This window comes from Bubalus bubalis, chromosome 13 (genome assembly GCF_019923935.1).
Source record: "Bubalus bubalis isolate 160015118507 breed Murrah chromosome 13, NDDB_SH_1, whole genome shotgun sequence".
NCBI classification, from domain to species: Eukaryota; Metazoa; Chordata; class Mammalia; order Artiodactyla; family Bovidae; genus Bubalus; species Bubalus bubalis.
The window spans coordinates 86986580-87001727 of NC_059169.1; the positions used below are offsets into that span (position 1 = coordinate 86986580).

Consider the following 15148-nt stretch of genomic DNA (forward strand, 5'->3'; position numbering starts at 1 on the left):
TAAATAAAGAAGAGGCAAAATAATGCCTGGCTCTTAGACATGATATGACGATTTTGCCTAAGGCTTTGGAAAGGCACTTAGCTATGGTAACAAAACCATGTTGGTGTGATTAGTAAAGATCCATAGATCAATAAATATTTAGTGAACAGAACAAATGATTTAAATAATTAAGTCAAAATGCCCCTGGACCCAGAAATAGCATTCCTATTAAGGGAATGCAGGGCTAAAAGGAGACATATAATTTTAATGAGCAGAATCAACAGGGTTAAGTATCTTGTGAAATGTAATTTACGGCATCCTAAGCCCTGTTCCTGTAGTCATGTATGGATGTGAGAGTTGGACTGTGAAGAAGGCTGAGTGCCGAAGAATTGATGCTTTTGAACTGTGGTATTGGAGAAGACTCTTGAGAGTCCCTTGGACTGCAAGGAGATCTAACCAGTCCATTCTGAAGGAGATCAGCCCTGGGATTTCTTTGGAAGGAATGATGCTGAAGCTGAAACTCCAGTACTTTGGCCACCTCATGCGAAGAGTTGACTCATTGGAAAAGACTCTGATGCTGGGAGGGATTGGGGGCAAGAGGAGAAGGGGATGACAGAGGATGAGATGGCTGGATGGCATCACTGACTCGATGGATGTGAGTCTGAGTGAACTCCAGGAGTTGGTGATGGACAGGGAGGCCTGGCGTGCTGCGATTCATGGGGTCGCAAAGAGTCTGACACGACTGAGTGACTGAACTGAACTGAACTGAAGCCCTGTTTTTCTCTGTCAAAGATTTCCAAATCCTAATTCTTGGAGCCTGTTTTATACGTCACCTTACAAAGAAAAGAGAACTTTGATGATGTGGTTAAGGTTAAAAACCTTAAGATTAGGAGAGTCTCCCTGATTATCCAGATGGGCCCAATTTAATCACGAGTCTTTAAAAAAAACTTTCCTGATTTAGGTCAGAGTCTGAGAAATAGGTACTCAAGGATATCAGGTGAGGGAGGCTCAGCTCACTGCTACTGGCTTTGAGGAACTGAAGAGGAAGCCACAAACTGAAGAATGTGGGAAGCCTCTGGAAGCTGGAAGTCAGGGGACAGAGTCTCCCTGAAAGCCTCCAGAATGCAGCCCTTGATTTTAGCCCAATGAGACCTACACAGGACTCTAACCTACAGAACCATAAGACAGTAAATTTATATGGTTTAACCTACTAAATTTTGAGAAATTTGTTAGAGCATCAATTAAAAACTAATACAAAGCCCCATCTGTGAGCATGAGCATAATGATTCCCTCCCCCTTTGCCAGCTGGGCTATGCTGAAACTGGGGTGAAAGACAGGAAACAGAGGAGAAGTTAATCTAATGTCACTGGATACTGAATTTACCATCCCTGGGACAAACCACCAGGCTTCTTTTTTAAATCACTTTTAACTGAGTACTATTTCCTGCAGGCAAACTTTCTTTTCTGTATTCATCAGAAAAGACTAATTTACATACACTAATGCAGCATGTAAATTTCCAAGTTCATCTGCCAATCTCATGTTTCCAGGCTGTAAATCATTTTGAGATAAACACTTTTCAGAGTTTTGCCTCCCCTATTATTACTAGACAGGCTACTGGAGAAGAAGAAATACAACAGCCATTTTCAATTATATTCTAAAGACATTTCTTTATGTAGTTCTTCAATCTGTCACCTGTTCAGGAAATAAGAGTTAGGCTAAATGATATGTATAAAGACAGTGTTATACAATTAACCTAGATAATTTCTTTAGCTTACATCACAGAGCTGGAAAAGAAAAAGAGGAGGAGCCTGTTCTTGAGAAATTATCACTCCTCTGAACCTTCTGCTAGCGCTCTATGAAACTAAGAAAATGAACAGTTCTTATCTTTCCTGCAAACCCTGCAGGGACTTAGGCCATAAGCTCTACTTGGCACTCTGATTTGCCTATCAACTAAAGGCTCCTTTTGCCTTAAAGAGGGGTCTCCAACCTCCGGGCTGTAGACAAGTACCTCCTGTCAGATCAGTGGTGGCATTAGGTCCGAAATAAAGTGCACAATAAATGTAATAAATCTGGTCCACGGAAAAACTGTTTTCCACAAAATTGATCCCTGGTGCCAACAAGATTGGGGACTGGGACCTTAATGCATCCCAGTTCCACAAAGACATTAAGCCATTCATATCACCCTCATTAGGCTGAAACTATAAATAACCATCAAACATAATGAATTATTAACAAGATCCAGTAAGGTTTTATAAAGAACTGAATGAGCTTTCCAAGATCATTCTCATCAGCTCAATAATCTAAAACAGAATCACACCAAGAAAACCAAAGTTAAAATTTTCAGTTATTAAAATTATACATTGTCGGGCACCAGCTCCACTAATCACTCATAACTAAAAGAAAAAAAATACAGAAAAATTTTTTAAAAATAGGGAACTAAAGGTCTTTATATTGATTCAACAGATCCTTCTCCACAGAATCTTAATGAAGTATTTGACAGTAAAGATGTACACAAAAATGAAAGAAACAAGATATACCCACTGGTATTCTAGAAGTCTTCATAAGTAACTACTACCAGAGGTCCATTAACAGAGCAGTTTAGAAAGCTTCATTTGAAAGTGAAGTCAAGGTGAAGGGAGGTCATTTAACTGGTTACTATTGTGGAAGATTCAGAGATGATACACAAAACAAGCAAGTAAAGATGAGCCTGCAATCTCAGAATTTAAGTTCAGCTAATATTTCTTGAGCAACTACAATGACTGGGCATTGCAAAAGATGTCCTAAAATATTCATTATAGAATCCTCACAGTAACCTTATGAGCTGGATCTTATCTCCTATATTTTAGAGAGGAAAGACCTACAGCTGTAACGGCTGGGGTCACACACTTGTAGCTGAACTCCAGTGTCTCTCTTCTTGCACACACTCCACAGCGTGATGTTAGTATTTACAGCTCAAATACTTACAGAAGTGAAAAGAGGTACCGAATGATGAAAGATGGTCTTAATAAAAAACGGCAGGTTTTTAAAGCCTTTAATATAAATCGTGGGATGAGGATGAACTGCTGTGGGGCAGTGGTAAGGTGGCAGGAGATGAGAGGAAAATTATTTTAAATCAAAGAAGAGCACTTTAAATAAAACATAATAGGATTTCTTTTAATCAGAGAAGCAGCATGGCATAGAAGAAGGAGCAATGACTTTACACTCAGATCTGTATTCCATTCAGAGTGGCAGCCCCTTTTAGCTGAACTTCACTTGAAGAGCACAACTTTTTCTTAAAGATAAAATGTATGAAACATTTGCCTGGGGTGCTTCACAGGATTGCTTTGGGGAGCAAATAAAATGACATAAATGAAGTAAACATTACTTTTAAAAAGGACACATTATTAATATTGTAGCTTTCTTATTGTCTAATTAGGGAGTAAGTTTTATATTTGTTCCACATTTGATACATGTTTTTATTAACAAATGCATTATTTAATAAATGGATGTCCAGATGTTGGAACCATCATAAAAATTACTCTAAGTTGGATGAAATATCTCATTACAAATAACACACTGGGCCCTTCAATTACGAAACAAGCAAGCCCAAAAGCCACGTACGTGTGACGAGGCGGAAGGTGAGGGCAGGCCCCTGACCTCAGTCTCACCTGTACAGTAGGACCTGCAACATCTGTGGGCACGGACCTGTACTGCGATCAGAAAGGTAGACCCCTTCTCTTGATTTTAAATGCATAAAAAGTACATAGTAGTTCAAAGGGAGTAAACTGTTCTCAAATGGTTATTAAAACGCACTGAATGCCAGTTTGTGGACCAGTCACATACACATCTGACAACCATGGAGATGGGATGCTCAGATCTCCCTTCAGAAAAGAACTTTCCAGTCGGCTACAGAAAGAGCACCCTGAGCTCACAGGCTACGAGCCACGAGCCCTCCCGGCCCCTCTACAGCTGGAGCCCCAGCCAAGGCCCAAGTGTGGCAGGAGTGCCCAGGCTGGCCAGCAGGCTCCAATCCGGGACCCCCCCACCAACACGCATCCTGGGCTCCAGGGCTGAGAACTTCTCAGATCTGCAGGACAGTCCTGGTTCTTCCTGCCCAGTCCTGCTCTCACCATCTTTTACCCTTCACACCCATTACCCACTGCTTAACTCTTAAAAATCCCTCCTGTACTTCAACATCTCAGCATTTGTTTCCAGGAGGACCCAACTGGCGAAATAAGTTTTTTTATTCAAGTCTTAAGTAACAAAGTCTAGCTGACAGTCTATAAATTTATATGCTAATGTTGAAGTAGTGATGAGTTTCAATGATATTTCAACATATCTGAAACAATTCTCACGTGATATAAAAGTACACGGGCTTCCCCGATGGCTTGGCAGTAGAGAATCTGCCTACAATGCAGGAGGTACAGGAAACATAGGTTCGATATCCGGATTAGGAAATGCCCTGGAGGAGGAAATGGCTACACACTGCAGTGTTCTTCTCAGGAGAATCCCATGGACAGAGGAGCCTCACAGGCTACAATCCATGGAGTCACAAAGAGTCGGATGTGACAGAGTGAATGCACCCACGCAAGATGCAAAGTACACACGAATACATTACATAATGTAATGCATTCCATTACAGATAGAAATGGAATAGCTACTGCTCTGTTTATTGTTTATAACTGAAGGAAAAACTAAATATTGATTAGAGGTTAGTGAAAGTAATGATGTTACTTTTATTTTTCTTATTAAAGTTCATAGACTCCAAGTTAAGAACTCCTGGGATACAGCGTGTCTAACTTTGAAATATCCAGTCTTTTAAGGCACAGACATGCACTTGGACAAGTCAGACCTGTGATAAACAAAGGTCTCTAAACTAGTGTTCTCCTCAGATGCCATGACATTCATGAAAGCTTATTCTATACACAGAATATGTTCAAAGTTTGAAAGTATATGCCCAAATGACCTGAAGTATATGCCCAAATGAAGGGGAGCGGGGCGAACACCCAGCTTAACTAAACTCACAAATATATAATCCAAATCTAACTTAGGAAATTCAAGGTTACATAATTATAATAAAGTTATCTCCATGAGAAGTTTTCTTTTTTTTTCCCTCTTACAAATAAACTTAATACACTGTTTCTTATCGAATTCCTATAGCTTGGAATTCAGCAAGGAGCACCCATCTCCTATGACTCTCCTACCACGAGCCCACTCCCTGCCTGTGCTCCAGAGATGGATTAGGTACAGTGCTAACTTCACGTGATTCTCGGTCTTCAAAACCTGGCAAGTGGTGTGTGTGGAGGTGGGCCCGGGGATGAGGAGGGGCAGGAAAGAGCAGAGAAGAGGGGAAGTGGTGAATGGCCAGATTTACAAAATATTGCTTTAGATTAAAATAACACACTCAGAAGGAAGAGCCTCATTTTTATTTTCTGGAGAATAATACTGTGCACTAATTATGTGGGAATCCTGAGCGATAGAACATACTGCAGACAAGGCAATTGCAAAGTGTACATTGAGCAATCAGAGGGTAACAAGAGATGCCAGTGTAAATGAGGAAGAAGGCAGAAGATGCAGGAAATGGAAGACAAATCCTAAGAGAAAAAATCCTAACAGATGACAACAGAATGTAACAAATTTACAATTTTGCTAAGGTGCACCACAGAAAACTGCTACCAGAAATAAAATACCAAGATGAATTACTTGTAAAACAGGAGACGGCACTGCCCAATCTACTGCTAGTCAAATGACTCTAGTCGAATCCAATGCCCTGATACCATTCCTTTCTCTGATGGAAGAAGAAACAAAAAAGAGAAAAAAGGAAAGGGGGGAAAAGCCGTGTTTATGGGCACACACTCCCCAATACTATATTAGCAAATCCAACCCTCCTCCCTTTCTGTTTACAGCATCACCACAGTATATAAGAAACATGTCTACTTACAGGGACTTTTAAAGCTTCTATCACAACAAGCCAAAGGTATGCTGGGTAACTAAGCATGTGACTGATGCATTCTGTGGACCTGAAAATTGCCTGTAGCTCTAACCTAAACAACCCCTTTCTTTACCCTCTCTCTCTAGGTTTACCTCACTAAAGCTTTCAGAATAAATTCTGGTTTCTTTTGCAATACAACAGAGAATACAACTGGTAACAATGAGATACTCCCTAATGGTGAAACAAGCATGACATTCCTGACCTACCTCATAATTTCCTTAAAGTTTTTTTCAGATTCAGTCACAGACAAAAACCAAAATAGATCCCTAGAAAAATATTTAATTCTCCACAAACTTCCTCCCCAATCTTCCTAAATTAGTGTTTGTCAAATGTCTTCTCAGAAATCTGCAAGATGTTGAAGATATGTTCATTTTGGCATCATTTCTATATTAACATGCCCTCAAGAACCATATTTCTCTGTTACAAATTATATTGTTCATCTTAATGCAGGCTTCCGAGGTAGTTCAGGATTTTTATACACTTTGGTTTGTACAGAGTAATAAATTGTGTTTCAAACACAAAGACACATCCTGAACACAGCCAAGTCACTGGGATAATCCATGGTTTATCACTCTCTACCTCAATACTTTGTCCACTGAACTATGATGTCAGAAATCTAAGCTTGATTTGTTTTTAAGTACATAATCCATTAACTGTTTCCATATGCCATAACTGTTCAGTTGAGAAATTATTTATAAACCAGTTTATTGACTCTATCTGGCAAAGATGACACACCTGTTATAAAATGTGATTACTTCAGAAAGCTAACAATTGTGGAATCACATTTTCATAATTAATCAGTCTAAACGAATTAGACTATTCATATACTTTCAGAAAGCCCTTTAATCCCTATTAAGTTAACAGTTTGTGAATAATGAACATAATTAATATTAATTTTACTTGATAAATCCAACACCAATAACCTGTTAGTATACGTTAATCCATTTGCCAACAGCCTGTAAAAATTAACCAACAGATGCTTCCAATCTGGTAAAAAATACACAGGTCATTAGCATTATTTTGATGATACCAAATGTTCAGTATATGAATATTGTGATTAAATTTCTGAGAGATATATAAACAATGCTCTTTTATAACCTTGTTAAGTCTTAACAGAAGCCTGAAACAGTAAAACATAGTAGTCTTTTCTATAATCAAGATGAGCACTGGTTATCTCACTCCTGGTTATTAGACTTCACCTGCGAACTTGAGTGCACATCACCGAGGCCATAAGGCAATGTGATTCTAGGGCCATGTCCACCTCCTCACCACAGTGTCCCCCGTGCCAAACACAAGTCTTCACATACAATATGTCCCCTGTAAATACTTGAGGTGAACAACTGTAGATAAACAGGATAGAGAAAAAGCAGGAGAAATTAATGAGGCAGATGAGAAAAAAAATATATGATTAGGAAAAATGCCAACATGTTATTTTCAAAAGAATCTAAACTACAGAAAACTAAGATTCATCTCAAAAGTTTAGGATGGAGAGAAGCAAGTAAACTAAAGTGAGATACTTACAAGGGAAATAAAGTATAAAAAAGAAAATGATATAACTGAATCAGAAAAAAATATTGATTTCATAAGAAATGACTTAGGAGTTTCTGTACTCATGATACAAAACACGTTCCCATTGAAGCAATGTTATAAAAGTCATAGGAAGGAGATGAGTTTAAAAAGCAAAATAAGTAAAATCTAACTGGAAAAAAAGAGAAGAAAGTAATAAAGAGCAACATGAGTTAAGAGGAAAGGCTCAACTCTCTCAAGAATATCTTGCTCCATCTGTGAGTTGATGGGGCAGGATGGTACTGTGTGGTTACAACTGTTTCAATCAGCAGACCAAGAGAAAAACCTCAGAAGAGATGCAGTAAAGATTAAACAAGGTCACATGAAGAAGACCCAGTTCAGGGCTGGTATACCACAGGTGCTCAACAGGAATGATTAGTTCCTCTTCCTTTTCTGGGTATGAGACCTCTGAAACCCAATTATCTTAACCTAACTGCCTCATAAACCTAAGAACCATACTTGGTAACAAAAAAAATAAAGAACATGAGAGAGAATTCCAAGGTTCTTTTTAAATTACTGGCTTCAGTTCTGTTTTTGTTTGTTTGTTTTTCTTTTTCCTTTCTGCCAATTTCAAATGCACAAAGATTGGTGTCTACCATTTAAAATGCCTGGAATGGAACATTCACCTTTGAAATCAGAGAAAGAGCCTTGGTTCTCAGTCCAAAGAGGTACTACAAGTTTAACAAACAAAAAAACAAAAACAAAAAAAAACACCTTTTCTCTAAAAACCCGTTAATTTTTCAGTAATCTGAATCCTGTGTCCTTCCTGCCAAACTGTGATGCAAGCCAACAATCAAACCATGTTCATGCCTCTATCGCCCCCTGCCTGCTAGAGAGGGGAGAGCAACTGCATTTCCATTCTGAATTCTGCAGAAATGACAAAACTGATTCAAAGAAAAGTTTGGCATCATGGGAAATAGGCAAAAGTTGCAGCCAGGTCATGAAAAAGGAACAAGGAGCAACCTATCCAACACCCCCTGTGTCTTGTCTAAGTTTTCCAGGCACCTTTGTCTTGCCTTCCTTTCTTGTCTTTCCTATATCTACACCAAGTCCTGTCCTTCTGAAAGCAGTAACAAATGATCTTTTCTAATAAAATACTAATCAGGGCAAAAAGCACACTTAAGGCTCCTCAACTAATGCTTTCTAGGAATTATTCTTTAAAATCCCGACCAAAAAAACAGTCGCCCTCACAGCTTGCCTCCTGTTGGCATTGTAAGATGTTGGCATTGCCCAGCATTATGACCGTGGGCTTCCTCATTTTTCCAATAATCATGGAGATATTATATAGTGTCACAGAAAAGAGGAAGCTGCATTTGAGTTGAAAGAAAAAATGTCCTAGACCTCTGCCAGCCTCTAAGTCAAACTGAAGAGAGATTTGGGGCACTGGGGACACACGCAGAGTCAGAAAGATCCTGAAATGCGGAATATTCAGAAAAGGATCATCATTTCCTCACCTTAACCTTTACAACTGACATTAGACTGAGCTAACATCTATTTTTTTCAACCTTAAATCGTAAGGCTAAAGTTAGATGACTTAAGAATTTTTTAAAGGTCCAATTATTTCATTTAAGGCTACACTACAGCTAAATTGAAGGCATGCTAACAAGTTTCCCTTTTGAGCCTCATTAATTAAGAAAGTAATCAGAGTACAGAGAGGAAAAAAAAAAGAGTAGCTGGATGGCAGTATTACTTAAACAGCTTTTAGATATCACCCTTTCAACCTACAAGAAAAGCAAAGGGAAAACTAATCAATTCCAGATTATGAAATCTGAAATTCTGAAGTGTTTTACATGCAAATACACATTTTAACTGCCATATATTTTCCTTGATTGCCTGAAGAGAGCACTAATCTTTTTCAAAGAAAATTTTGATTCTCCATAATCAAAAGGTAAAATTAAGATCTGCTTACTTCACAAGTTTTACTAGGGTTAGCTTACTAAGAAATTCCCCTGGCTTTCAAAGATCAAAATATATTATTTTTACTATTTTAGTCAGGAAAAATGGTGTTTCAAAATATCTGATAAAGGCTGTGGATTTAAAACAAATTCTAGAAATCTAATTTACAATTAACCTGTTAGAGTTTCTAACTTATATTATTTTTTAGAAACAGTTTCTAATTTTTATTTAGAAAGCATTTCAAAGGAATGCAAATGATGTTTTTGGTATCTGCCAGCACTCCTTGGCTGCTGTGATGATCAAGTTAAATCAGGTACATAAAGCCTCTGGCATGGTACCTAGCATGCAGTAGGCACTTTAAGAAGTCAGCACTTAAGTCTATACCAAGCATTCCCAGCTCTGTCCAATGCAATCTCTCCCTACCACCTCTCTGTTTGATGAGCTCAGGGATATATATAAGTGGCATAAGTCTGTTAAAAGGTTCCTTTCTGAAAATTAAAAGATAATGCCTGATGTGAGTGGTTTATACTACAAATCTAAAATGTGTTACTCAAAAATGAAATAAACAGTATATGTGAGTATCAACCCTGAAACATAAATGGTAGGCCCATAACAAAACCAAATTTCAGACAAGAGTAATTCCTAAATATAATTGTTAAAAAGAGAAAATTAACAATGCATAGGTAAAAGCTATCTGTGGGTAGCTCTTGAAAATGAATTTCATTGTTCATAATGAAAAGATGATATAATCTACTCACAGACTCTATTTCAAGCTACCTTTCAAGATAATCTATAAATCTGATAATTTCTATCCCTTATGAGCCATACTAATTAATTACATGGTAGTCACTGCAACGTTAAAGAGTGGGAAAATTATGACTAGAGGAAGACTCACATTTTGATTTTGTTTTTCTATTTCTCATTGACTAGAGGGGATTTTCGGGAGAAGGCAATGGCACCCCACTCCAGTACTGTTGCCCAGAAAATCCCATGGATGGAGGAGCCTGGTAGGCTGCAGTCCATGGGGTCGCTAAGAGTCAGACACGACTGAGCGACTTCACTTTCACTTTCCACTTTCATGCATCGAGGAAGGAAATGGCAACCCACTCCAGTGTTCTTGCCTGGAGAATCCCATGGATGGAGAAGCCTGGTAGGCTGCAGTCCATGGGGTCACAGAGAGTCGGACAGGACTGAAGCGACTTAGCAGCAGAGGGAATTTTCATATCAAAATTTTCTCTGAAAATATCCTCCTTTATGAAAGTCTAACTGAGAATACCTTCAAAGAAGGTATAGTGTAGAAAATTTTTAACTCTGATATTAATCATTTGCATTTTAAAAATTGCTTGGTTGATACTCTACATAAAAAAACTAACTTCATTTATCCATTAGTAATGTAAAAACATCATGTACAGGATACAAATAATACTACTGAAAGCATCTAAAGAGTTGCAATATTAAAATACTAAAAGTAACAAATAAGCAATATATTAAACTTACCTTTTGGCTGGCAACAAAACGTATTCTCAAGTTTACAAAGCAAATCCACACTTTCATACTTATTTTCATTTGCTTTTACCCAGAAACAGTCTTCAGTCATTTCCTGAGGTCTGATCTGCAATCACAGAGAAGACAGATTCACAAATGGTTGAGTGTATCATCTGTCCCCTACCCAGTCACCATCTACACAGCCAGTACCCCAGAGCTGCCAGCAGATATTTATGGAGTAATCTCCATAATATTTTTTACACAGTGTGTTCAATGAAATACAAGTTCTGTAGAAAGTTGTGTTATTAGGGAAAAGGATTAAAAAAAAAAAGGTTCCACTCTCAAACAGTTGGGGACTGAAGCTGAATGCAATGAAGTTTGTTCTTTCTCAGTTATACTTCTCCTAATCTTTAGCAATGCTCAGTTTATGTGATCCGTGAAACCATCTTTCTGCAGGATTCAGAATTCCTGTGTCTCTACTAAATAGCCACCTCAGCCAGCAAGTAATAATTTTTCCAATAGCTACCAACATAAAAAAGTTCCTAAGAATACTAATTTTTCTGTATTGTTTAAAACATTTCAAAATACATGGTATAATCATAATATTAAATTATGTAATGTATGTATTTAAATGTTATGTATGCATTTGATTATAAACCAAATCCCAGTACAATTATCATAGACTCCTACACAATTTATAAACTAGAAAGCTTTAGTCAACAGTAAAGGGCTTTAAACTCAATACTTTTCTTAAAAGAATTCCTGTTTATTTAATACCATTTTGCATAAGGTTCCCATAGGAAATTATATACCAGTAAATACAAATTTAAGCTTTAATCTAAGAAATAGTATTGTTTCTCTACTTGTTTCTGTTATACCTTTAACCAATTTAATCTTCTCATGCTGGTTTCCAGTTTAAATTCTTTCTTTGGTTTTAACCCAAAAGGCAGGATCTGTGGAGGTGGAGCGGTCTGTCCAGTGAGAAGTCCCAGCGGAGGGGGCGGGGGCACAGGCCCCCCGCCAAAAGGTAAGGGCAGCCCTGGGAGCGGCGGTGGGGGTGGTGGGGGCGGCGGTGGGGGCGGCGGGGGCAGCAGTGGGGGCAGGGCTGGAGGGCCGGTTCCGTTTCCATCTGAAGGAGGCAAACAGGTACCAGGTGGCAAGGCACCAAACTACAGGGGAAAAACAATAAGAACCATGACAAAGAGCTTTCTAAAAGGCAGGTTCAAGCATACGTTTCTCAAAAATTTTGTTTGAAACCAAAAACAACTGAATTTCAGTAATGCCATGTGGTTTAACCTACAAACAAAATTTCAACAAATTTTTTTTCCCAATTTAAGAGTATTATTATAGCTTTTGTTTTCATAAAAATGTAACTGTCAGAAATATTACTCCCCATTTTAAGGTAGTTATGGTCATGTGGGTGGAAATGTCCAAGAGGCGAACAGTGACCCAGGTCTAAAAGACCTGCAAGTCAGCAGTCTCAACAGGACAGCTGAAGAAGCCATTTGTGTAGGTAAGTTCGTTCACCCAGAGGACAGAGCTTGAGGAAAGGTTTATATACAGAATTCTGTGGGACACCAGCATTTAAGTTAGTAAAAATTAAAAAAAATAAATAAGATCCAGAAAAAGAGAGGGAAATAATATTGCCACATTGCCCTTGAGGAAAAATTAACTAAGTTTCTTAGTAAGACCTGCAAAAGCAAGATACAAACTGGTCACCAGGCACTTCTATCCTTACGCTTCTGTTGCTTAATAAAAATAGATGCATTTTTACTACCACGAAGGTGATAGGAGTTGATAAATAATTTTTGTGATCATGATTTCCTGAAACTAACTTCAACTCTAAGCCATATAGCTATATAAGTATTAATAAATCATTTAAAAGTTTTATGGTAAAATTATGGAAAGTAGATTATGCACAAAGGCCTGAAATCAACATCCAAAATCAGCCAAAAAAAAAAAAAAAAAAAAAAGAAAAAGTATTTAAGAGAAATTGAGACCACAATCAAAAAACATGCCTTATCAAAAACATTACATATAAAGAAAGAATCACTTTAGTGTTGGGCTGGGTTGCTGTGATAATGGATACCACAGCCCTTTGAACGTTAAGGATGTATGTACATCGTACTCACATTCAATAGGCATTTATAGTTAACAATTAATGTCTTAAAACAAAGGTATAGCTGCCTTTCTGCTCTAGACTTGGATGAGTGTGACTGAGTATGTCACTGTTGAGGCCAGACACTATCATCACCGTGCCCCCAGTCTGTCCCCAGCGCCTAACAGTGCTTGGCTGTTAAGTGACACAAGGAATGAAATCATGGATAACAGAACACATTTTATTCATAACCTTTATAATCAGCACAGCTTTGATCAAAGAGAAATATATTAAGACAAATGCAAATATTCCATGAGAAATACAAACTAATCCAAAGAAAGGATTTGTCATTTCTTCTTCAAAACTGAGTATGTGGTCAATGTCAAGTCTCTAGTACCAGGCTTTCTTCTGATAGACATAAACAGAGGTTATCACTGTACACAATCTAAAACAACATAGGAGACTGCTTGATTTAATCTGTTTCAAAATGTAAATATATTCCCGTTTTATATAAAATCATATGCAGCAACAACACATTCAAACACAGTGAATATGTTTTCTATAAACTAAAATTTTCTAGCATAGATTTACAAGAAATGCTTCAATTGGGAAAAATTAAAAGAAAGGAAAGTCTAAATTTATACTAGCCTGGACCAGGAAAAAATTGTCATGAATATTTCAGTGTCTAAAGCTCAGTCTGAAACATAGAAAACACAGCCGAATGTTTCTTTAATATGAGGGAGAGGGAACCACATAAGAAAGATGAAAACTTTCAACAAACTGTGGTACCTTCTTTTGCAGCACTAGAGAAAGATGATCACTGAGAATTTTCTTATAGAAAGATTCTATTTTTTTCCCCAAAAACTGAACACTAACAGATAATTCCTAGAGTATCTTCAGACAGACTCTGCAACAAAACTATACACTAAGTAAAAAAGAGAACAAAATTGCAAATAACATAGGAAAAAGTATGCCTAACATTATTTCAACATAACCATAAATTAGGATGAAAGGAAGATAGCAAAACTATACTTATTGCTCATCATCTTGCATGTAAATCTACATGAAGGAATTTAGCTATGAATATTCTACTTCCTTACTTTCATCCATGTAAAACATGTAGATAATGTATTTCTTGCTACCTAACTGTTTTGTGTGCAGAGAGTATATGTGAGCTATCTACTTCATAATCCAGACTTGCTCCCTTTTTTGTTGTGTTTTAAATGTTTACTTTTGGAAATTGAAAAATTATCAGAAAATGTTCTCATTCAGCTAGAGGTTATCTTTCACTGCAAGGTACCCATAGGCTGAAGGTTTTGAAAAATAAATAGCTTGAGCAATAATTTTCTGTAGTGGGATAAAGATCAGTGATGAATGACAAATCTAATAATAAAAGACTTTCTTACCCTTAGTGCTTAATTATCTAGCAAACACATGACATCAGGAACAAAACCCAAATGAAACACAAGGAAGAGATTAAATATTTTAAAAAATGCAAATTAAAAAAACAAAAAAGGCAAAATAATTTTAATAATTTAAACACAGCAGAATAGAAATATATATAAACAAAAATATGAAAACATACAAGAAAAATTAAAGTTTCAAAATTTTGATGCTGTGAAGACGTGATACCACCTTTGTTACCCTGTAAGTTTTCAATACCCAAATTCACTCCAGGTAGATAGTATTTTACCTGTGATTTAAAAGCTTGTAACTCTGCTTGAAGCTCATTAATCTCTGCCTCTTTTTTCTGCAGTTGAGCCTGAGTTTCTTGGTGGTCAGTAAACTCTTTTTCAAACTGGAAAAAAAAAAAAAAGAAACATACAAGACACAGAGAAAGATGAAAATAAAAAGCACTATTCTTCATAAAGAAATTTGACTCTAATGCTCTGTTAGTGGCACATAACTTTTCTGAAAGGAGTGGTGGTAGGTTTTTGCTAAGTCGCCCACAGCTTTTCTCTAGGTCTCTCAGGGTCCCACCAAAATCATTCATTTGCAAAGGAGCAGACAAAGCCAGAAATGAAATCTGTGACTTTCTCCTCTCTTCAGAACAAACTGGGCTTACAGTTATCCAGAACGCTGGCATTTTTCTTAAGAGTCCCAAAGTATCATTGCAACTTTGTGTAAAATAATAGAGAGCAAGGCACTGTACT

The 15148-nt window shown here is 37.3% G+C and overlaps 1 protein-coding gene across 8 annotated transcripts in view; it reads right to left on the bottom strand.

The window, feature by feature from the left end:
• DIAPH3 (diaphanous related formin 3) overlaps positions 1–15148 on the bottom strand; it is a 569530-nt gene that overhangs the window by 341512 nt on the left and 212870 nt on the right. For all 8 annotated transcript variants that reach the window (XM_025263061.3, XM_044926876.2, XM_025263062.3 and 5 more), the window contains 3 exons: positions 14689–14793; positions 11776–12066; positions 10910–11024 (listed from right to left, as the gene is read on the bottom strand). In XM_025263061.3, coding sequence (XP_025118846.3) covers positions 10910–11024; positions 11776–12066; positions 14689–14793 — 511 coding nt within the window. The remainder of the gene's footprint in view (positions 1–10909; positions 11025–11775; positions 12067–14688; positions 14794–15148) is intronic.